Source organism: Sebastes fasciatus, chromosome 13 (genome assembly GCF_043250625.1).
Source record: "Sebastes fasciatus isolate fSebFas1 chromosome 13, fSebFas1.pri, whole genome shotgun sequence".
NCBI classification, from domain to species: Eukaryota; Metazoa; Chordata; class Actinopteri; order Perciformes; family Sebastidae; genus Sebastes; species Sebastes fasciatus.
Window position 1 is genome coordinate 22,407,911 of NC_133807.1, and position 24,885 is coordinate 22,432,795.

Here is a 24,885-nt window from a genome sequence, read left to right on the forward strand (position 1 = left end):
AGCGTGACGGGGCAAGAATTCAGTCACAACTTATCTTCTTTATCCAGTTGTAGAATATTTCCTGTTGCATGGCCCATGTCATCACATTTAGGGTGATATTTTAATTTGTCTGTTCTCGTGTGCTTCTCTGGTACTTAGTGGTTGTTGTCGCAAAACTTTGCACTTCCTCTCACATCCCACAACATATCTCTTGTCACCACATCCTGTTAATACCAGCCTGAAGAGACAAAGTTAATGGTGCTTACAGTTTTTCTCAATTGTTTACACACAAATACTGGTACTTGACACACAATGACCACAACATGTAACTCATGCACCAACCCCCTGAACCAATTCTGCTAAACTACAAGCACAATTCCTGCTTTACACTCAAATTGCAGTTCTAAAACACACTTTTTTCAAAACACTACACACAATTCTCTGCATTTGGCACAATTTTCATGAAGAAAATCTCGTTTTCACAAGGAACACACTGTCATTCAAAATTCTAAAGTCAATTGCCCTACTATGCACACTGACTCATCACATGGGCAAACACCTGTCACACAGTGTTACAATTAGCAATCAGAGCTTTAGCATAAAAGGGCAAACATTGCTTGTGATGTGGATGAGGTGCTGTGGCCAGACCGAAACAGAAGAGAGGATGCAGCATAGTTTTTTTCTTCTTACAGGAGTATACAAAGCTAAGTTCTCCTAATTATCAAACTGTGCTATGGTAAGAAAACCTTGTGGTTCGGTCCTTAACTTGAACTTCAACTGAACGAAACCACAGAAGAAGCCTATTTCTCTTAAAGCGACAGTTACCTACTTAACAGTCTAACAGAAAGCCTATATAGTGTTGCCTTTACAAAGTAACACATAAAGGACATTACATCAAGATTAATTAAATCAAATTATCATTAAATGACGTTTAACCTTTTAACATACTAATTACTATTAATTAACTTATTCAATGAAATCACTTATTTATTATTATTATTATTATGATAATTATTATTATTATTATTATTTATTATTGAACTAAAACGTGTATACGAAACTTGGCTCACACAGGTATAAAAAAGAAAACATCCTGTGGGTCCATAAATTCACGGTATATGGAGCAGCTCCAGATTTTATACCCTATGACATCACAAGTTCGAGACTCACTTCTCTGGTTTCTGGCTTTGAGAGAGAGGAGCTCATGTTCACACATATTGATTGAATTTTCCTAAATCATGGAAATAAAATATTGGAATTATTAATTTAGGTGGTGTTCCCCTTTAATTTATAACATCTCTGCACAAATTACATTGTTTTTTAGGACTCAACTAATAAGTTCATTGTTGACCTGTGCACTTCAGTCCAGGTATTCTCCTCAGTCATACCTGTGGGACTGACACCAGTGGCCCAATGCAAAGATAATCTTGTCATATGTCTCCCTCTAGTGTATAAACACTGCACTGCAGCACACCTGTCGGAAGTTAGCCTGGAAGTCTTGAGCAGTTCATTTCATTGTAAAGTAGTTTATAGTACAGTGTAGAGCTGGCAGTGATTTATCAGTGGAGTTGTTATTATGATCAATATCTGGATATAGAAGCGTGTCTCCTTCACGTGCTCCGCATAAAATCGCTAATATGACAATGCGATGCAACTAGTAAGAAAGAAATGTAGTTTATTGTCAAAATGTTAGAGGAAAAGATAAAAGGAAATTGTGCCTCGAGTTATGTGTGTGGCCATTTAAAAAAAAAAAAAATTTAAACAATTTTTTTTATTGAATTTTTCACAGACTAACAATATTAATAATTTAATTATACAATGAAATGTTTAGTCAGAATTTCCCCAGTAATCAAAGAGAGAAATGACATTTCATGTACTTTACATATCTAACAAAGAAAACAAAGAAAAGAAAATATAAGACAAAATAAATAATGTGTGTGGCCATTTTTATAAAGTGAGAACACACCAATAGCAAATATTTACAACATAATTACAGAACAAGCAATGCATCTTTCCCCTTAATTGCAATATGTCCGATAGTCCCTGAATGCAGCACGGCCCCTCTCTTCCGGTGTCGTCATCAGTGTGAACATGGCGGTGTCCCATGCCGTGGTCGCTGTGGATGGAGGCAGCAGCGAAACTGAGCTGATTCTGTCAGATTCAAGCGCCGGAGACGTGAAGAGACCTCAGTTCGGGACTCGTTTCCTCACAGACCCGAGGCAGGTCTTCCAGCACAACGCATGGTGGGTGATTTATTACAGAAAACACAGAAGGACACACAGATGTGTGCATCTCTGTCAGAGACCAGTGTCCTCTGGCTGAGGATGCATCATCACTTACATTAGTAGTGCATGAAATGATTGTATGTAACAATAGGTGAATGTAAAGTCTATTAATTAGTAGCTATAACTTTCTGTTTGTGTATTGAAAGGGGGTTTAGCAAAGGACAGGTCTTATTATTTTGCATGCATTCATGCATCATCACTTACATTAATTGTATATTAGTAGTATAGGTTGTCTTTTGCTGAAATGATTGCATCTAACAATAAATTAATGTAAAGTCTATTAATTAGTAGCTATAACTTTGTTTGTTTATTAAAAGGGGGTTTCGCAAAGGACAGGTCTTATTATTATTATTATTATTATTATTATTATTCAAAATATTATTATATTTATATTATATTTATATTATATTATATATTTATTATTTTGCATGCAATGTTTATGCTCAATTTTTTTTTTTATTGGCACAAAAGGTTTATAGTACAACAGTACAACTATAAAGGAATATTTTGCATATTTGGAACAATGTTATCCTAGACTCTTATTTCCTAAATGTAAACACATGGAAGATCTTAGATACACTTAGAATTACAATAAGTAATCACAATGAAGGAAAAACAGATAAATAAGTAAATAAATAGATAAAAGAAATAATTGCATGCAATGTTTATAGGAAAATATAATAGGCTATATTCTCAGGTCATATAATATCATCTGATCATATAGCCTAACTGTCCATTAAACAATAATAAAAATTAATTCCAATAATCATATGTGGATAAAATTATGACATCTAATAGTATGACTATTCGGTTGTCTAAATTAAAAATATACCTGAAGTTTCTTCCTTTTTTCCCCAGGGAAGGTTTTTTGGTTATTTAGTTTTTTTGCAGTTTGGGGCTAACATATATATATAAATAACACAGACTTGACAGAGTAAAGTCTATATCCATATATCGTAATGAGATTTTAATAATAAAGTATTTCAATATTGTTTGAAAAATGCATCTTTTTAATGCAGTTTATTAGTTGGCACATGTTTGCCGTAGGGCTGGGCGACGTGGAGAAAATAAATATCACAATATTATTTACTAAATACCTCGATATCACTATTGCAACGATATTGTAGGGTTGACCATTGGGGCTTTCACAAAATATGTACACTATATGAGATTTTTGATAAATAATCATCAGTAATGTAGATATAATGACTGAATGTGAAATACAAATAATAGAAGTCTTATAAGTTCAGAAAAGTACATCACTTTATTGTAATGTAGCCTTTAAAACCAGGAAAAGACAACACTAAAATCTAAGACGATATCTAGTCTCATATCACAATATTGATATAATATCAATATATTGCCCAGCCCTAGTTTGCGGATATTAATATATAAGATGTGATATTATGAATCACCATTTCATTCTGTCCCTATTTCCCAACCCTATCTGAATATCACATGAAATCCTTTAACTTGAAGTATCTCAGGATTGTGAAGTGTTTCTGTGCTGTTCTTCACCTCATCGCTGGATAATGGCGCTCTGTTGTCTACAGGGACAATGTGGAGTGGACTGAGGAACAAGAAGCATCTGCTAAGAAGAAAGTCCTAGAAAACAATCAGCCGCTTCCTCCAGAGAAACAAGGTAGAGACTCACGGCTCATACACATGACTGGCATCAAGGATCAGTAACAGAACTATAACCGCCTCGGATGTTTTTCAGTTCATTTGAGTTTTATGTGATCATTGTGTGAAAAGACACAGAAATAAACTTTGTCGTTGTTGTTTCTTAATCATGGCAAGATGTGCTTGATTATGATTTAAACTTTTTACTATTTTTTCCTTTTTTTCCCCAGAGGAATACGACAACCAGGCAAATGAGTTTTGGAACAGTTTTTACACAGTCCATGAGAATCGTTTCTTCAAAGACCGTCACTGGCTCTTCACAGAGTTCCCAGAGTTGGCCCCACAGTGTAGCCTCAACCCTGAGTCCCGTCTCGAGGTCTCTGGCACAGATGACGGTCAGCAGGAGAGTCTGGATCAAGAACAAAGGAGGGAAGATGCAGCTTTGTCTCAGGCTGATGGTGATGTCCCCGGCTCCTCTGCCACATATCGCATCCTGGAGGTGAGAGAGACATTTGAAGGCAAATTAGCTAAACTTGAACTGTACGCATTTGGTGACAAAGCAAAATATTTGCTGTCATATTTACTAGGGGTGTGACGATACATTGATTTGGATGGATTTATCGATTCAATGATCAACGATCCAATATCATCGATGCAAAGTGAAAACATCAATACATATCATTATGAAGATGTGCATTTAGAAATGTTTAATTCCCATTGCACATCTGTGTCACCCAGTAATACAATTCATCTCATATCGATCACAGGTCCCTGAATTTAATCTAATCAAAATCGTATCGTGGCAGATTTTGTGATATCAGCAAATATCGTATCATTGTCCAAATAATCGATGCAATATCGTATCGTGATGAAACTTGTGATTTACTTCCCTAATATTTACCTCTGTGTTTCAGTCTGTTAGGAAGTTATCTAAAAAAAAATTGTCAACAGATATCAGTGAAATTTGGTGCAAATTTTATATTTTGAAGAATTTTATAAAGAACTGCTTAAAATTGCAAAAATTCTAATGAACTACTGCACTTCCTTAAATTAATTAAAAAAATCCCATATGTGTCCTGTGGTTGTCCACCACTGTGTGTATGAACTCGATGCAAATCTAGTTGCAGATGCAGATAAAGCATTTGTAGTGGAAAGTGAGGCGTCTCTCTCAATACATCATCTTTATCTGTTTACTAAACAGCAAAAAGTAAAATGTGTTTAGCCATCCAGCCTTCATCATCCCACTGATATAGGCTGGATGACACAAATCAGATGGTGCTGATCTGTTTTGTGTTGTGCATAATGTTTGCTTTTTCCTTATTATTTTACCATTTTAAATACTTTTTAAACATTTTCTATTGAAATAAATTTGTGCGACCTTGGTGGAGAAATGCTTTTTCTAGTCATTCTGTCATTCTTTTTATGAGGATTCATTCTCCTGAAACAAACTTTGAAGCTTTGAGGAGCCACGTTTCAGCGCCATTGCTGCACTACTGTACACACACGCACCTACACAACAATCAGCGATATACGTCTGAGAATAACTAATAATAATTAATGTTAAATATGAACAATGAATAATATTGTGGGATTATTATTATGCTGTTGACACTGAGTGTAAATTGGAGTAAATTAAATATATTAACGGATGTTTATCGGACAGGTCGGCTGCGGTGTAGGGAATACCGTCTTTCCAATACTGAAGACCAACAAGTAAGTACAGTCAAGTCAACATGTTGTTTCAGGCCATGTTTGACAAATACCGCTCTGTTTCTGTCTTCTGAAGTGCACTTAAAGGTCTAACTGGATCTTTGTTCTTCGCAGTGACCCGGGACTCTTTGTTTACTGCTGTGACTTCTCCAGCACTGCTGTGGAGCTCGTCAAGGTGAGATGGGATTAATGAAAGGATGATGTGTTGATAGATGTGTTCATCTCCAGGGTTGTTGGCTAACCGATGAATTAACATTGCCTCCTTGTCTTCAGACTAATCCAGAGTACGACCCTGAGCGCTGCTTCGCCTTTGTTCATGACTTGAGTGATGTGGAAGCCAATTACCCCGTCCGCGATGGAACCCTTGATGTTATAGTGCTAATCTTTGTGTTATCGGCGTTGCATCCCAACAAGTAAGAACTTCTCTTCTCTTTGGTTTTCACTCTGTGCGAGTCATTGAATGCAGCACTGGTTGTCTTAAAGTTTCACCTTGTCTCAGGATGCAGGAATCCATCAGTAGATTAGCACGGCTGCTGAAGCCCGGGGGAGTGATGCTGCTCAGAGACTATGGACGCTATGACATGGCACAGCTTCGCTTCAAGAAAGGTTAGTCGAGCTGAAGTCCAGCGAGGCTCCGGTCCAAATAGCTGTTCAGAACGTCCAGATCCAGAAAGGTCCATCATTCATGGCCTATTAATAGTGTTTATCCTTGAAAATGTGTTAGAACTGACTGCTGCATTTCTGTGTTTGGCCATTTTAAATGACAGTCAAAGTATGCTGCTCTTAAAGGACCAATGTGTAACATTATGGGGGATCTAAATATTAGCAGAAATGGAATATAATATTCATAACTATATTTTCATGAGTGTATTATCACCTGAAACTAACAATCTTTATGTTTCTGTTAGCTTAGTATGAGCCCTTCATATCTTGATGGAGTCCACCATGATGATCCTCCATGTTTCTACAGTAGTTCAGAACGAACAAACCAAACACAATCGTGTTTTTATGTTACCTGAAGGCCACTGTAGTTCGACACGCTTGTGAAACTGCGGTAACGTGAGCCACAAGAGTGCAAAACCGTTTTACCGTCAGCTGCCATCTGACTTCTGTTGCTCCTAAAGTAGTGTTATTACGGTAAGGATGGCCTCTGAGCGAGGTGAACGGTGTTACCGCGGTTTTGCACTCTACGGCTCACGTTACTGCAGTCTTGGAAAGAGAGGGGTGAGCGGAGAGGTACTCAGTTGGTTGCAATCTGCAACCACACCACTAGATGCCACCAAATCCTACAAACTTTACCTTTAAATATGGTAAAGAATATCATGGGCCACACTTAATGTAGATAGTAAGGCTGCATTCACACCAGATGTGGCGGTGCAGCAAAAACGCAAATCCTGCTATTCATTTTGAAGTGTGAATGCAGCCTAACCGTTAGTCTGGCTTCACAATACCTGTCAGACCCATATGCAGTACTTCTAATGGTACACTGCAGATTAAAACGGCACCGCATTAATGGATAAGTGTTTAATGTTTGCAATTTGTTGTAGAATAATAGGTATGTTGTATCCCCTTGCTTCTTTTAGGAAGGTGTCTGTCAGAAAACTTTTATGTCCGAGGTGATGGAACAAGAGTGTATTTCTTCACACAAGGTAAAAATAAAGACATATGTATTGGGATTATTTTACAGAATTGTTCTTTAATTATATATATACTTTATGATCATATTTCTTTCTGTTTCAGATGAGCTCCATGAGATGTTCAGTGAGGCTGGGCTTGAGAAAGTGCAGAATCTTGTGGACAGAAGGCTGCAGGTGAACAGAGGCAAACAGCTCACCATGTACAGGGTGTGGATCCAGTGCAAGTATCGCAAGGCTCCGGCTCCGGCTCAGCCACCGGAGACGCAGGACTGAGACAGAGGGGAGAACCCGCCTGGCCTGAACTTCAACTGAACCACTACGAGCTCAAATCAAGGCAGCCTTTTTCTGAGGATGTATGGAATTGAGAAGCTCTATTGTGACTGGGATAAAGGGGATGCAACTGGATAGTTAAATGCTGTAAAGGCCTTACAGCTGCCATAACATTGATGGACTTGTTTCATGGCTTCCTGATGGTGCTGCAATTCTACCTACAAGCATGATGATTTCTCAATTTTGGCAAAGGACTGGTTACCCCTGTTTAAGTGTTTCTATTCTGCCAGATGCTGTTTTTAATGAGCTGATGTTTTGAAATAAATGGTATGGTTTTTAAGATTACTTCATGACCTTTTTGTACATGCAAAATCAATTAAAAAAAAAATCCAAACTGTAAATCTGCTTGACTTTGGTATTTCAAAGCTGCTTTCAAAAGCGAAGACAACTGAGTCGAAGCGCTGCTGGGTCTTTGTGGAAATCACATACAGGTGCTCTTTGGATCCCTCAGGTATACTGTGCTTATTCAATCTTGTGAAGGGGCTCATTGAATGGGTGGAATATGTTCTCAAAAAAGTGCAACATCCAAGTCTCCTTCAAAAATGATCCAAGGCGCACTGTAGAGTTTGAACAAAATAAAAAATGGCTTTATTTTAAATGGCAATAATTGTTTAAAATGACCGACGTGATGCGACTGACATGGCACAACGACCCTGATGAAGACCAATGTCAGTCACAATGCATTGGTCATTTTAAACATTTTTTTGCCATGTAAAATAAAGGCTGTTCCAACTCTACAGTGTGCCTTGGATCATTTTTGAAGGAGACTTGCATTTTGCACTTTTTTGAGAACATAATCCACCCATGCAATGAGCCCTTCACAAGATTGAATAAGCACAAAAGTGTTTTGTTTAACAAAGGAATCACTTACTTCATGATATTGCTTCTTATATTATAGGCCTTATACTTTTCATTACAGTCTCTTGAATGGAAATTATAATAAAATCTTAATTCAGCAATTTACTGATATTAGACCAATGGCAAATCCCTCAGTACACAATACAATTTAACAGCGCCCACCCAGGCTACCACCAAAATGATCACTTATCAGAAAGTTGCCATTCCCATGATGGTTCACACCCACACACACTGAATTTATATAATATCAGTAAGTTGCTGAATTAAGATTTTATTATGGTTTCCATTCAAGAGACTGTAATGAAAAGTATGAGGCCTATAATATAAGAGACAATATCATGAAGTGATTCCTTTGTTAAAATCTTAATTTAGCAATTTACTGATATTATATAAATTCAGTGTGTGGGTGTGAACCATCATGGGAATGGCAACTTTCATGATAAGTGATCATTTTTGACTTTGAGACTTGTATTTTGCACTTTTTTGAGAACATATTCCACCCTTCACAAGATTGAATAAGCAATGCTTTCAGAAAGTGTTTTGTTTAACAAAGGAACTTCATGATATTGCTTCTTATATTATTGGCCTTATACTTTTCATCACAGTCTCTTGAATGGAAACCATAATAAAAATCTTAATTAATTAAAGCAACTTACTGACATTATATAAATGCAGTGTGTGGGTGTGAACCATCATGGGAACTTTCCTGATAAGTGATCATCATGTTGGTGGTAGGCTGGGTGGGCGCTGTTAAATGGTATTGTGTGTAGAGGGATTTTGTCATTGGTGCACACACACAAGAGAGATATTTGGGGGCAGGCTGATGGACTGAAGGAAGGTGAAAAATTACTTGGAACAATCTCACGAGAAAATATGAGATTTTACAGATTATTGTTTACATTGTAAAAAAAAAAAAAACATGAGAACCGAACCGAATCGATCCGGATTCAACTGAAACAGCAACAACTTCCGAAACACAGATTCTTCTTCTTCCCTGCAGGCGACTGGAGGAAGAGGAGGAGGAGGAGGGAGAGACTGGAACTTTGTTGTGATCGACCCGGAGAAAAAGAGAGAGATATATGTAGGGGGGTAACTAGTGCTAGTTTATAAAGATTTACACCTGGTGGAAAGACGCAACATCTCGAGGGGTCGCCATTGTGTGTGGGACGAAGATACCCGACACATATAGACACGGTATGGTCCTCTAGAGAGAGGGGTGTGATGGGGATCCCCTCCGTCTAAAGGAGCACACAGTGAGGCGGGTTTGGGTTACCTACCCGGAGCTGTCGAGGCCTCCTCCAGAGGGAACCAACCGTCACCGTCACCGTCGTCTACCTCCAGCTACACCGCCCGCATCGTGAACTGTCAGGTACGCGAGGGTCGCGGCTGTGGATGCGGCCTAGTGGAGCCAGGGAGGGTCTGCTGCGGAGCCGAGCACCACCAGGGGGACAGCGGGGACGGGTTCAGGTCCAGGGGTATTAACCCTCATTAACAGGCCCCCCTCCGGAGGACTGAGGACACATTGAACTGCAGTAAGTATCTAGTTAGATTGACGAACAACAGAATATACCTGTACAGGTGTGTCTTTACGGTGAGTCCAGCAGCACCTGACAACACAGACCCGAGAGGATGCTTCTCTTCTGACAGGTAACGCTAGCAGGTTGGCTAACTGATGCTAACGTGTTGGCTAACTAACTGATGCTAGCGTGTTGGCTAACTAACATTAGCATGTTGGCTAACTAACATTAGCATGTTGGCTAACTGACGTTAGCATGTTGGCTAACTGACGTTAGCATGTTGGCTAACTGACGTTAGCATGCTGGCTAACTGACGTTAGCATGTTGGCTAACTGACGTTAGCATGTTGGCTAACTGACGTTAGCATGTTGGCTAACTGACGTTAGCATGTTGGCTAACTGACGTTAGCATGTTGGCTAACTGACGTTAGCATGTTGGCTAACTGACGTTAGCATGTTGGCTAACTGACGTTAGCATGTTGGCTAACTGACGCTAGCATGTTGGCTAGCATGTTGGCTAACTAACATTAGCATGCTGGCTAACTAACGTTAGCATTGTTAGCTAACTGATGCTAGCCTGTTGGCTAACTGATGCTAGCCTGTTGGCTAACTGATGCTAGCCTGTTGGCTAACTGATGCTAGCCTGTTGGCTAACTGATGCTAGCCTGTTGGCTAACTGATGCTAGCCTGTTGGCTAACTAACATTAGCATTGTTAGCTAACTGATGCTAGCCTGTTAGCTAACTGATGCTAGCCTGTTAGCTAACTGATGCTAGCCTGTTGGCTAACTAGCCAGCCTGTTAGCTAACATGCTTTCTTTTACGTGTGTTTGTACAGTCATTTATTGTTTTTGAACAGTAACGTCAGTTTTGTTTTCTTGAGTCCTTATCTAATCAGATAACTTGTTATTTGTCCAACATGAATTGCCTTGTTTTGTTTAACTTAACGTCACGTTACTCGACTAAATCAGATCTAACGTTTAGCTAATGCTACTAGCTAGCTACCGCTAGCCACCGCTAACCGTTAGCTCTCAGGTGGCTGTGCTAGCTAGCTGAGTGATGGGCTTCTTCAAGATTCAAGATTCAAGATTCAAGAGTTGTATTTGCCATTTGCTCCGAATATAAGTATAAATAATATAAATACATGTGAATTCTGATCCGTTTACACCGAGTCAGCTTAAGAAAAGAAAAAAGGTAGAAAAGGCACAAGGTAATTACAGAACAAAATAAGTAGCACATTGAACTCAACACAATAAATAAATACATAATTAAAATATAAAACGCCCTCAGTGTAGTCAATAAATAAACTAAACTACCCTCTGCATAGGAACCCCCACAATACAAATATACAGTATATATGCTCCATGACCATGTTAAAAGAACTTGTAACTCTCAAAAATATAAAAAAAAATAAATAATTAATATATTTTAGACAATTACAGTTTGTCAGCTCATTTATCAAATATTAACTAGCTGCCTCACTGATCTTTAACTGATGGATGTTTCATATTATTATTATTATTATTATTATTATGGATAAGCTGAGCCAACAAACCCAATTCTGAGTACATAAGAATAAGGACTGTTGTGTTATCCCTCAAATGGTTTACTCTATTCATTTAATGTATGCAAGTTATAGATAACAGACAGACGTAGAGAGTTGGGCGTGCAACTTAACCTTTGCACAGGCTAGCAAGCTGGGCACTTATTGTCTATTGTGGCCTTTTCCATTGCTGTGAGTATATTTGGCAAGTCCCTCCATAAGTGACCTTTCATAACTCCAGTGCCATGTAACTTAGGCCTATAATGCCAGGGTGTTATCACATGATGCTATCATTTTGCAGGCAATGACTCTTCACATCTGGTGTAAAGTGTTTGATGCATATATAGATATAGTATCCCTTATCGGCTTTATTTGTATGCATTTTTAGTGCTGTGAGTAGTTTACTGCAAGTTGCATGGCTGGTGCTTGCTGAACACACATGATAGTGGAAAACATTGTCAGGCTTATTGATGACTCAGAACAGGAATTTTCCACATCCATATAGCTAAAAACAGCCATGACTCATCACAACCAATGCCTTTTGAAACAGTGATCCGTCACTCCTACTTGAATATACCAGGCCCCACAACGCCTTCCTTAATCTCTGCTCTTGTCTCTGCAGCCATGATGGAAGAACTGCATAGCCTGGACCCCCGGCGGCAAGAGCTGTTGGAGGCTCGCTTCACCGGGGTCGGCGTGGCTAAGGTTTGTGTTACAGCCGATGACGCTGACGTGGAGCATGAGAACTCTCTCCCGTCAAAGTGCTTATAATCACAGATTTTCTTGATAACACATTTTTGTGAATCTCTTCCTGTCTTTGTCTCACTCCGCCTCAGTATCATTCTGCCGTTTGGCCTGGACAAGCCTGGCCCCACTCCTTTTCTTTGTCTGTCTCTGGAGAAGGTTGAGCTGTGTGTGTTTTTTGGCTGGTGTGATATGGCATCTCTCCTTGGCTCATGATGTAGAGGCTGCATATGCAAGTGGTGATGCCTGCCAAAAAGGCCACAGACAGGACAGGGGTGGTAGGGGGAGGAAGAGTGAAGGCAGAGGAGGAATGCAGAAATAGTTCTTGACCAGGTGTGAGTGGAGGCAGCATTTCGCTTTCCACCCTCTTGCTCGCTACATGGATGGAGCTGTCTTTGTGGAAGGTGATCTTGGAACAGTTAGGGAGCGGGAGTCAGCGCCAGGAGTGGGCCCTGTGCCAGCCATAGGCAGAGCTGAGCCCAGAGCATGGCATGGCTGCTGCCGCAGAGAAAATGGCGGCTCTCAGTAAGGCATCATGCCACGGCCACCCTGTATGACAAGAGATGCAATGTGTGTATGGGGGGGGAGTGAGAGAGAAGTGTGTCAACAAATGGCTCTGAAGAAATATGGGTTGGTGGTCTAAAAGCCCTTCAATGTCACAGAGCAGCTTGGAGTTTTTTTCTTGACCTTGAACAGCCCTGTGGCACTGCCGCTCTTTCTGTCATCACTGAGGTGGTATACAAGAAAGGGAAATTGTTATCCTTTGAGGACAAAGGGCTAGCACACCTTTTGGTAATGGAACAGAGAGGGCTACTAAAAATGTTGAAAAGTGCATTTCCTTTTGAACAGGTATGATCAAACAACCAGCATATCTGGAAGGGGAAAAAACAATCTGTCATTCTTAAATCAAGCAAAGCATCTTCCACTGGCTTTCTCCAGAGAGAGAGAGAAGAAAAGAACAGTTAAGGCCACGGTGAACAGGAGAAAAATGGATGACATTATCTAAAGGTGACAGACAGAGGGAGGAATACATCCCCAGCAGCATGCCTAATGCTCAGCCATTTTAGGAGGGTTCAGCGAGAGAGCTCTAGTGTGCTCTGAATGACTAAGTATCTCTCCCTGATTGGACAGTGCCTGCTGAATTTTGATGTGTGATTCATTTGACTGACAGGCATCACCTAGGGAACCGGCATTAGGGCTGATGCAGGTCTGGATTCAGGGGGAAGTTAATGGTGACGGTATTAAGCCAAACCTCCACATCCCTTCCCTCAGTTTTTACTCTGTGTTTCCTAACTCTGTGTGCGCTCTCTCTCACAAGTGCATGCATACACAACAAGTACACGTGTGCACACATTTTGAAGATACACTTCTCCGAATATATCTCTTGCATGTTTTATGCATCTTTGTATTTAATTGCTCTTGTGCTTTATTTATGATGTATTTTTTCCTCATTTTAACAGGGCTCGGGTCAGAACCAAAATGAGTCATCCAATCAGAGTCTATGCAGTGTAGGATCGCTCAGTGACAAAGAGCTAGAGGTTAGTCTCTGTTACAAATGAAAAAGATGTTTTATGCCAACCATCTCTCTCTGTTGCTACATTACATGTGCGGTTGATTTACACTATTTTCATCACAGACTCCTGAGAAAAAAGCAAATGACCAGAGAGTGAGAAAACGGAAAGCAGACCCCTTTGACAGCAGCCAAGGTAAGATTGTTCCACTGCAATCCTTTCATGACGGGTCCCAAATATCAGCCTCCCTCTCTGAACTCCCTGTTTCTCTCTTCTAGGCAAAGCAGGTGCAAGAGGACATAAAATTAGTGATTATTTTGAGGTGAGTGCCATAAAAGTTTTCAGTTTCTTTGTTGTACTGAGTGTGTATCCAGCAAATCTCATCACCTCTAAAAATGCTTCAGTATTAATTTTTCATACTTACTTTCTAACCCCCCTTTTTTTTAGCCATTTTGGTCTTTCTATTGAACTGCTTTCTTCTCTCTTTGCGTGTCTGTCAGTTTGCGGGAGGTAGCGGTCCTGGTACCAGCCCTGCCAGGGGAATTCCACCAGTGGTCCGCTCTTCCCCACAACACTCCCTTTCCAACCCTCCTGTCACGGTGAGCATGTTTGCTCTATGATCTGTCTCATGCTTTTTTTTAATTTATCTCTTAACATTCTGTCCTGTCATTCTCTCTTCCACGCTTGTTATTAACATCAGTAGGTCAAGTTTGCTTACAGGTGGGAAGAATCTGATATGGTCTGTTAACACTCTTTGGCCTCTAATTACAGAAACACACTTGTACAAAGTTCCTACAAAAGCTAAAACCAAGGAAAGCAATAATGAAGTGGAACATATTGTAGAAATGATATAATGAAAATGGACACACGCATTCACAAAAATTCGCCAAGTATATAAAATTAGGTTTCAAAATCGTTAGAAGAAATAGTATTCTGTACTCTGAAACGCTGGGGATGAGTCCGCTGAAGACGCTGAAATCACGTCCAATCGCGGGACGGGTCCAGCCTCTCTCAAGTGCATCTCTACGACCTGATAAATGGATGCTCCATCCAGCAGCTTTATTGGACTTGTAAAGCCATACATGTTTGAGTCACCGGAGGGTCGGTGAGGGTTGATTCTGTACAGTATATACTACACCTTTCGTTGCCGATCTCATTTTTGCAGATTGGGAAGGATTTTTTAGATTATTTCGATGCTTTTACTTGATTGTGCTAGTGGAGAGAGACAGGAAATGTGGGGAAAGAGAGTATGGGAATGACATGCAGCAAACAGTTTGGCCAGCTGCTGCTCAGGGCATTTGCGCCCCATCGGGTCGGCTACTTTTGCATAATGTGAGACTTCCGCCGACTTCCTAGACTTCTCTAATGTTATCGGACCAAATTTATCAAATTCTGATAGTGAAACGAGTCATATCGCAGGGGGTTCTGACACTCGAAACAATATATCCACCTCTTTACAGCCACAACAGTAGCGATGGATTAAGCCTCGGCGGATTCTACGACGGAAGCACAAGTTTAAGTAACTTGGTTGTGATTGGCCAACACGCATGCAGCACGCTCTTATGTGCACCCCGAATGACAGGCACACAGCCGGTAAAGAGACGGACAGGGCCAGACAGCCAGTAAAAACTTTTTTTGATGGCCCACCGATGTGATTGAGCGGGAGAACCACGGATGCTATGCGCTACAGTTTTTATACAGTGTTAAGGAAGGGCTTATGCAAAGGATGACTCCAGTGTGTCATCACGCCAAAAAATCCTAAACACAAAAATGGTGAAAAACAGTTTAACGGTCTAACTCCACAATTCAATACTACATAGTTCACAATCTTTTCACATGTTTTTAGCAATACTTTTCTAACATGTATAATATTTTTGAAACAAATCTGTGATTTTACTTTACCCGAACTTTAAGTGTTTTTTCGGTGAGAATTGAGCCCAGTCTCACGTACATCTGATAGTTAGTCCATTTGAGTGTCTGCAGTCTCTGGTCATAATTTTCATGCAAATTTCTTTCGCCAGATTGGTCTCATGTTTTCTCATGACTGCCAGCTGCAGGTCTCGATAAAGTCTTTAATGTGATGAAATTCACACATTAAGACACCCTCTGTCTGTGTGATGTTTTTATTAGATGAATGTTTGTGCCTCCCAGGTGCAGCAGGGAAGCCCCTCCTCAGTAAACTCGGCCAACACAGAGCACTCGACGTGTTCACTGAAGCCTACTTCTCTTCACATGCTCCACAAAGCCACACAGGTACTTGACATGCCATCAGGGCTGGCTGGCTGTTTATCTCATTTCACTCTTATTATAATTCAAAAGGCAGATGTTATTTAATTGGTATATAAACCAATACATTTGCAACTGGAAGCCAATAAGCAACTGGAAGAGTTTGTTAGATGGGACTACTTGTTGTGCTACGTTTTTCACTTATCCAGAATGATCCACCATTAACATAAACACTGTTTTTGTGCTCACTGTACCCTGTAGTCTGACCTTACTATAGAGAAACTAACAGCAATGGAGAACAACAAGAACTCTGACCTGGAGAAGAAGGAGGGCCGAATAGACGATTTGCTGCGGGTACTAATCTCATTACATTTCATCCCTGCTAGTCTGCTTGCCATTTTCGATGGTTTTGAGAATATAATGTCCTCTGTCTTTGTTTTTCACTCAAGGCATGTTAGACTTGACACATTCCTTCTGTAAACAAGTTAACATTTTGTTCATTCTTTTTACTTGACCTTTTTCCTGCTCGTTTGTATGTTCTGCTCCAGGCAAACTGTGATCTGAGGAGACAGATTGATGAACAGCAGAGGATGCTGGAACGATACAAGGAACGCTTAAATAAGTGTGTGACCATGTCCAAGAAGCTGCTGATTGAAAAAGTATGTTTGTCTAAAAGCACAGTGACTTATTTTAAACTATTAGTTTCCAACCTGAATGGATCATTATGGGTTTTAGAAGCCCTTATTTAAGCCACATGCAAATCAACAACAATGGTTTGATGTCTGTATTTCTCTGCCCTCCCTCTAGTCCAAACAGGAGAAGATGGCGTGCCGGGACAAAAGCATGCAGGACAGGCTTCGACTGGGCCACTTCACCACAGTGAGACATGGAGCGTCTTTCACTGAGCAGTGGACGGATGGATATGCCTTCCAAAACCTTATCAAGTGAGGACTTTCTATGTTTTTAACTTTTAGCTTCTCCTTTCACACTTTCTTCCTATTATCATCTTCAAGTAATATCTAATTCAAGTGGCAAAATCACACTAACCACAAAAAACAACACCCTCCTCTATATGTGATATTAATATGAAATGTATGACCCAAGTCGGTTTCATATTGTGAAGATATTGATGTAAGTGAAAATTGTTTTTTCAACTTATGGCTGGTTCAGACTGTCCAGACAGATATCAGCCTGATTATAGGCCGACACGGCCATCATAGGGTGTCAGCTCTGATCGGGAACGACAACGAGTGTCGTGAGCGGCAATCGATCGTTTTATCTCGTGTAGTGTATCATAGTAGACGACAGCCAACGCCACGTCTGGGACGCCTCACAACGTCCCGTTTTTTTTGCCTTCCACGACGTGACCGTCTTGGCCCTGACTTCCCACGCAGGCGCGCACAACTGTAAAAATGGCGAAGTGGAACAATGTTGGTGCTGTGAGGTGGAATTGTGAAATGGAGGAAAGATTTATGGAGCTATGGCAAGAATGCCCCAGCCTTTTTAATGTTTCCTCGAGGGACTACCCCGACAGATTGAAAAAAGCTGGCGTGAAATAGGAGAGGCACTTTTGCAACCCGTTGAGTAAGCTTCTGCCATTAGCATCAAGCTTCCTTCCTGATGACATCACGCATGTTGTGAAAGATGACCATTGATGATTGGTCGGGGACTGACGTGTAGTCTGTCATGTCCCTTGGCCAAGTCACAACAAGAATTTATGACACTCAATCGCCTAATCTGACATATTGATCATCGTAACTAACACAAATATTGTGTAGTCTGAACCAGGCATTAAACAATAAATCTTCACATTTTAGCAGCAATCATATACAGTATATGTAAAGTCTTACATGAATGTAAGAAAACGCATACTGTGGCATTGTATGCTGAATAATTTGCATGATTCGTAAAATGAAATGCTTAAATGTGTGAATGCAGACCAGGGAGTCAGAGCACTTCCAGTAAATCATACACAAACTGATAAATGCATCAGGTCTACAGGTCATTGCATTGTTTCATCTATTTTCAGACAACAAGAAAGGATCAATTCCCAGCGAGAGGACATTGAAAGACAAAGGAAGCTGCTGGCCAAACGCAAGCCGCCTTCCATGGCCCAGACTCCACCTCCAAGCCTGGAGCAAAACAAACGCAAAAGCAAAACCAATGGAACAGAAAGTGAAGCGTACGATGCTTTTGTTTGTTACTTATCTTCTCTTTCATACCAACTGTTTAACCCTGTGTGCATATTCAAAGCTGTACTGAGGTTTGTTCTGTGTTCTTGCAGGTTATCACAGGCAGAGTACCACGAGCAAGAGGAAATCTTTAAACTAAGACTAGGCCATCTTAAGAAGGTAATGCCTGATGCGTTTTTGTTTTAGGTGACAACGCTTATTGTGATCTTTTTTTGTTTAGTTGTTTTGTTAACTGCACAAGTTTTGATATTATTTTGTCGTCCTTTGCAGGAGGAGGCTGAGATCCAGGCCGAGCTGGAGAGGTTGGAGCGAGTTCGGAACCTGCACATTCGTGAGCTGAAAAGGATCCACAATGAGGATAATTCCCAGTACGATTTCTTCTTATATGCTACTTTCCGAGTTTGTCTGTACTGATGTGCCCATGTTTTGTTTAATAACTTTATAACATCGAATTGTTTCTCTACCCTGTGCAGATTCAAAGATCACCCTACGCTAAATGACCGGTACCTGCTACTCTATTTACTTGGACGGGGAGGTTTCAGTGAAGTTTACAAGGTGAGAGATACTTCATCTTTCCCTGTTGAGGCAGAACCACTTCTTTTTGATAATAATTACTATATTATAAAGTAGGTTTGGGCGATATATCAAATATAATCTATGTAATACAGCTTGTTCTACGTGGGATGTAGTAAACGACTATATCGGCAACATCTTTTATAAATATTGTCATTTTTATTAAGCTGCCGACATGAGACTCACTTTGGTGCTTCACTTCTCCAGTCGCTCTCTCCCTCTCACACACTTCACTCCTGGGCGAGTGTGTGTGGCGTACGAGCATGGATATGCGTACGGGGCATGTGTGTTTGTGTCTAGAGGGCAGCAGGGAACAAGGACATAGACTGGAGAGAGGGAAGGAAGTGAAGCACCAAAGCGAGTTTATACGTGTTGAGGTCAGAAAAGGTGATGGAAAGATGCCAGACTCCACTTCAAAAAAAGACGTCACCGCTTTTAATAATCGCCACGGTCTCATACATACTGGTTTTGAGAAGAATGAACATTTAAGAGTCTGTCCACTCTGGATAGAAAGCTCTGTTTTAGCTGTCTACTTTTCTCTTTTTAGAGCATGGCACTTATTTCTCTCACTGTTGGTTCTTGTCTCATCTCTCCCGTGTGTGTATCTCACTCACTGACGCAAGTCGCAATGCTTATCGGGATGCATGCACATATTTGATTGGTTGAGTAGCATCACGTGAGAGGATTTACATGCAGTTGGTCTTGAGATTCCTGGGCCACTAAACCAGTGCCGTAAAGGCTAGAAAGCTCTGTCCCTCTGTCGAAATTGAATAATTCTCTATAATTTATCGGTTATAGGTCCGATATATATTGTATATCGCGATATAGCCTAAAAATATCAGGATATTATTTATAAGCCATATCGCCCAGCCCTACTATAAAGACATTCCACTTTCTATTTTGTAAATAGTGTAGTGAAGACCTTTGCCAAAACATCCTGTATATCAGACAGAGAAAAGGCAGCAGTATCACTCCGTTATTACAACTGTTTTACAAACGTAGACATTTGGTACCATGTCATAAACTCGTACACAATTTGTTGCGATCTTATGCAACAGCCTTGCAATAAATACCGGTTTCTACTGCTTACAAAAGTGTGGTCATTTTTGAGGACAGAGATTTTTGTGAAAACTAACTTGCTCATCCTCTTAAAATGGCTGGAGTGGCTGTGCTGCAAATACTTTGGAAAATATTTGAGGATGCGTATTTCATTACATTACTCTAAGTTGACATCGTAAACATTTCGAAGAAACTGCCAGAATCTTCCTAGAATCTGCTGTCATTGCTATAAAAATGATGAATGAACACAGCCATTTAATGTGAAGCAAGAACCTCACTGCAGCTAAAAGCAATGCCAAGTAATGCAGTTCCTAACTAATATGAGACATTTCTTTTCCAGGCCTTTGACTTAACAGAGCAAAGGTATGTTGCAGTCAAAATCCACCAGTTAAACAAGAACTGGAGGGACGAGAAGAAGGAAAATTATCACAAGTGAGTGCTATTCAATTTTTAATGCAATAATATATAGTATATTTACAAGGGCTATGAATTCAGCTCTGTTCCTCATTCAATAACTCACTGTGTGTAATATCCACATTTCAAATGAATGGTGTAAATGTCGGAAATGCTCTTTTTTTTCCAGACACGCGTGCAGAGAATATAGAATCCATAAAGAGCTGGACCACCCACGAATAGTTAAACTCTACGACTACTTTTCGCTTGACACTGACTCGTAAGTCATTTCCCTTTAAACAAATGTGTGCCTTCCAAAATGAATACTCATGTTTATGCAGTTAATTTTGAGCCAGTTCTCAATATGTAGAGCATTAACTTTGTTTTGATTTGATGTACCAAATCCTGCTGAGGTGGTTAAATACCTTTCCCTTATTTTGGAGCAGGTTCTGCACAGTCCTGGAGTACTGCGAGGGCAATGACTTGGACTTCTACCTGAAGCAGCACAAGCTCATGTCAGAGAAAGAGGGCCGCTCCATCATCATGCAGATTGTCAACGCCCTGAAGTACCTCAATGAGATCAGACCGCCCATTATCCACTACGACCTTAAACCTGGTGGGTCTCCACACCACAATGGCTCTTCAACTCTAAGAGCTTGCATGATCTTGTTTTAGTTTGGCACAGTTCTACTTCAAATTAAATAGTCAGTAAAACTGTCAGTTAAATTAACCACTTTAACCACTGCAGCTACATTAGTGATGAATATAAAGTGATGAATAGCAATCTGAACTGCACAGACCTTCTCTTTCATGCCTGTAAATCCTGTCCTCACCCTGCTCAGGTAACATCCTCCTGGTGAATGGCACCGCCTGCGGGGAGATCAAGATCACAGACTTCGGCCTGTCGAAGATCATGGACGATGACAGCTACAACTCAGTGGACGGGATGGAGCTGACGTCACAGGGAGCAGGGACATACTGGTAAGATTTACACTGGAAGATGCCACTCTGCCGCAGGGGTGCCACCATCTGGGATATAATAAATTGTCGCTGTTTATTTTTACCACTGAGCGTTTGTCCTCAAGGGTCAAATTTATGTTGGGTAGTCAGGGCTGAAATATTTCTCTGTGCCCGTCTGCTTTCCCACAGCACAGTGTGTTAGATAGTCAGAGTCATCATTTTGTTGTGTGGAGGCATTTTATGCTGTAGAAGGAAAAAACAAAATTGGCTGTTGGAAGCTAAAACACTTCGGACTTGATAATACTTTTGTAGAATCATCATGCAAAGTGGTGTGCACGAGCAATAAACAATGATGGAAGCAGTAAAGAAATGTAGAAAAAATCCATCCAGAGAGCAGTACAGCAAAGCTTATAATGCAAAACAAATCATATCACATCATTGTTTTGAAAGACCAACCCCTTTTTTTATTGGGTTTCAACGCCTTCCTAATGGAACACTTTTAACGTTGCTACACACTGCCAAACTACTCTTTTATACCATAACTAATATATTATCTGTAAACACAAGTTAGGGAATTCCCTTCAGATCACTTGGGAAAATGCTGCAGCAGTGAGTTTTACACTCGGCACATAGTAACAATACTGTATACGACTCTGCTCTATGTCTGACAGCACACTGGATTGACTCTAGTTTGCCAGAAGCAGCACTCCAGGCTAAACAGTTTAATGGCTCACACACACGAGGGATTTCATTGCAGCAGCAACAGATGATGAGTTCAGAGCTAATGTTGTGTTCACACTACGAGCGACAAAATCAACAAAAGGGGCAGCGTGGCCAGCTACGTTGTTGCCAAAATGCAGTTGAAGTGTTGCTCAAGCGCTTGTTGATGTATTTATGTCGTTAAAACTGCAGTGGGTAGAATTGGAGAAAATATGATTTTAAAAAAAGTTAATTTTATAAATCGGTCACTATATTCTGACAGTACAGTAGTGCATGAGACAGGTAATCTGAAAAAATCATGTGCCTCGGTGTCCAAAAAAAAACAACCAATCAGAGCTGAGCTGGAGTCTGCCGTCTCTGAGCAGCTGTCAATCACTCACAAACTCCGATCAAATGGTCAAACTAGGCAGCGCTGATCAAATATGAATCAATATTCTGTTACTGTAATGCCTATTTCTCACCTCAAATGTTTTCAGAAACATCTTGTAGTGTACTGTTTAGCTGTAAAATGAGTTTGTGACCCGGCAGCCATGTTGAGATCAGTTCAAGGCCTATTGAAGTTAGGCTGGGACACGGGTCTTGGGGTATGGGGTATTACATATGCGCAGTGTAACTGAAGTTGTGGTCGTGCGTTGCGATTGACTCAATTTCGGCGAGTGCAGACCAGATTTTACTGCGCATGTGTTGTACCCCAAAGATATTATGTTGATAAAGCTTGACCAAGCCTCTTTCAATAGGCCTTGAATCAGTTGAGGGAATACCAAGCACCGCTCACCAGCCGGAGCATAGCTAATGGGAACGCTCTCTCTGAAATGACCTGTGATCGGCTAAACTCGCACAACCTGGTACTTATTGAGGATCACATAGTGTTAACTAAAATTACTCTCACTCTCTTACTTCTTCATGTCTTCATATGGAACAGAGAGCTGAAATCATGTTAGACAACAATGACTCTTACACAGTCTTTGTGTCATGACTATTTCATCTGTTGAAACTGATTCATATTAACATAACCTTTTCTGTTTTAGGTACCTGCCCCCAGAGTGCTTTGTGGTTGGGAAGGAGCCACCCAAAATCTCCAACAAGGTGGATGTGTGGTCCGTGGGAGTCATTTTCTACCAGTGTTTGTATGGCCGCAAGGTAGGAGGACGCACACTGAAGAAAATATGTTGCAACAAGTCAGTTATAAAGTCAGTAAAATGCAATGGGGATAACTTCCCTTGGTTACAAATAATTTAATTGTATATAAAAAAAAATAAAAATTTAAGACAAAAGAAGATTAAGTAACATTTTATTCTGGACAGTGTACTGAACACCAACACACTTTAATTATTCCTATCCACTAGATTTATTTAATTTATGTGTTTCATGTTTGTTTCAATAGCACTTCTTCTCCTTGTCTTTGCTCTTTAGCCCTTCGGCCACAACCAGTCCCAGCAGGACATCCTGCAGGAGAACACCATCCTGAAGGCAACAGATGTGCAGTTTCCCCCTAAACCAGTAGTCACACCTGAAGCTAAGGTACTGGACTCTCCCCTTACTGCTTTTGTTTCTTCTATCATCATGTCTGTGCATCTTCAACTCCCACAAAACCCTCCACTCTTAATACTGTAACTCCTCATAATCACATGCATAGTTAAAGGAGGGATTTTTTTTCTGATGTATGTATTTGGGAAATTCTTATCTTTCAACCAAAACATTGCAAAGGCTGTTAGATTTTATTTGCTCAGTCATTCCAATCTCACTTTGTCTTTCTCCAGGCCTTTATAAGGCGCTGTCTAGTCTACCGTAAGGAGGACCGCATCGATGTGCACCAGCTGGCCAGTGACCCCTTCCTCATGCCCCACATCCGCAAGTCGGTGGCCTCCTCGGGCACCTCGGGCATGGCAGTGGCCTCCACATCCAGCTCCTCCAACAGCAGCGCCTCAAACTGAGCCCACGCCCCTTAACTGACTGACTGAACCATTTGAAGGGGTGGTGGGGCGGGGGGGCGACGCCATACCGTGTCCCCCCTCCCAACAGCATCCTACCTTGCCATGAAGAGCCCAGGAGAAACAGGTCAAGCAAGGGGTGGGTGAGACGTCATGGATGGGTTCGGAAAGGGAGACCCATGTCACCCTTCATCCCTCTCATGTCCACCCCTCCCAGCCTACCTGTCCTCCTTTTCTCACAATAGTGGCATTGTTCCGGGGGTCAAAGCCCTGGACGACTCACGCAGTAAAGGGGCGAGGTTTGGCACTGTGTTGGTGAAAAAGAGGGGTTCTGTGTTTGGGTTTGTTCTTTTTCTGCTTAAAAAAGAGAAAATAAAAAGAAGTATAGAGGTGCTTCAGCTTGGCCAGATGGAAAGGACTGCGGACGGTCTCACACCCATACGCACTCACACATACACCCATGCATGAGCCATCCTGGTCCAAGGTAATCTGAACTCCCCACGCTCAAACATTTAGTTTGTTCTCATCTCAATGAACCTACGGAGAGAACCAGTCTGGCCTGTTATTGTATTGAACCCTAACTATCTATGGCACTATGTCACCCAACCCGCTGTTCTGGGATCCCCTGCCCCGCTTAAATTCCAGACCCAGATAGTTTGTGACGAGGAGGGACAGAAGCTACTATTCCCCTCACCCTCTCCCGTCTCCTCGTCAAACTCCTGTGACCAAAGCTTATAACTTCCAGCTGGTGGCAGTGTTCCACCTCCGTTTTTATAATGAATGGTTTTAGAGTCGTGTTACTTGATATGGAGTGGAAGCCGTTGAGAAACGACCCCTTTTACATTTTTTTTAAAAACTTTTCAATTTTAACCAGTTTTATGGAGAAAACTGTTGTGTTTTTCAAGTTGCCTTTATTAATTAGAACTGTTATTGTTTTGATTGACCCCCTACCATAAACACATATTTATTTAGGTATGTTTGAATTTATTTTTGGCCAATAAAATGCAAGGGACTGGTTTACCTAATAGTACTGTTGGGGGAGATTGGGCCTTAGCAGAGAGTTGCATAAACCATTAAATACTATTGGTTAAAATGTG

The 24,885-nt window shown here is 40.8% G+C and overlaps 2 protein-coding genes across 4 annotated transcripts; both read left to right on the top strand.

Moving 5' to 3' along the window:
- The first annotated feature begins 2,050 nt into the window (after window positions 1-2,050).
- mettl2a (methyltransferase 2A, methylcytidine) lies at window positions 2,051-7,905 on the top strand. Its single transcript, XM_074656215.1, has 9 exons — window positions 2,051-2,222; window positions 3,818-3,906; window positions 4,118-4,386; window positions 5,551-5,600; window positions 5,712-5,772; window positions 5,871-6,010; window positions 6,097-6,203; window positions 7,181-7,246; window positions 7,338-7,905. Exons 1-9 carry the CDS (start codon window positions 2,071-2,073, stop codon window positions 7,505-7,507), a joined length of 1,104 nt encoding a protein of 367 aa, XP_074512316.1. The 5' UTR covers window positions 2,051-2,070; the 3' UTR covers window positions 7,508-7,905.
- Window positions 7,906-9,414: 1,509 nt separating this feature from the next.
- tlk2 (tousled-like kinase 2) lies at window positions 9,415-24,885 on the top strand. Of its 3 annotated transcripts, none has more exons than XM_074656212.1 (21): window positions 9,415-9,954; window positions 12,102-12,184; window positions 13,684-13,761; window positions 13,860-13,929; window positions 14,013-14,056; window positions 14,235-14,333; window positions 15,886-15,987; window positions 16,222-16,314; window positions 16,509-16,619; window positions 16,768-16,904; window positions 17,990-18,142; window positions 18,245-18,311; window positions 18,423-18,520; window positions 18,626-18,707; window positions 20,125-20,216; window positions 20,368-20,457; window positions 20,624-20,793; window positions 21,020-21,158; window positions 22,886-22,997; window positions 23,271-23,378; window positions 23,618-24,885. In XM_074656212.1, exons 2-21 carry the CDS (start codon window positions 12,104-12,106, stop codon window positions 23,789-23,791), a joined length of 2,100 nt encoding a protein of 699 aa, XP_074512313.1. In that variant the 5' UTR covers window positions 9,415-9,954; window positions 12,102-12,103; the 3' UTR covers window positions 23,792-24,885. The 3 variants fall into 3 exon arrangements, with proteins under 3 accessions (XP_074512313.1, XP_074512315.1, XP_074512314.1); XM_074656213.1 differs by lacking the exon at window positions 9,415-9,954 and adding an exon at window positions 10,001-10,069; XM_074656214.1 differs by lacking the exon at window positions 14,235-14,333 and having other exon boundaries at window positions 9,640-9,954.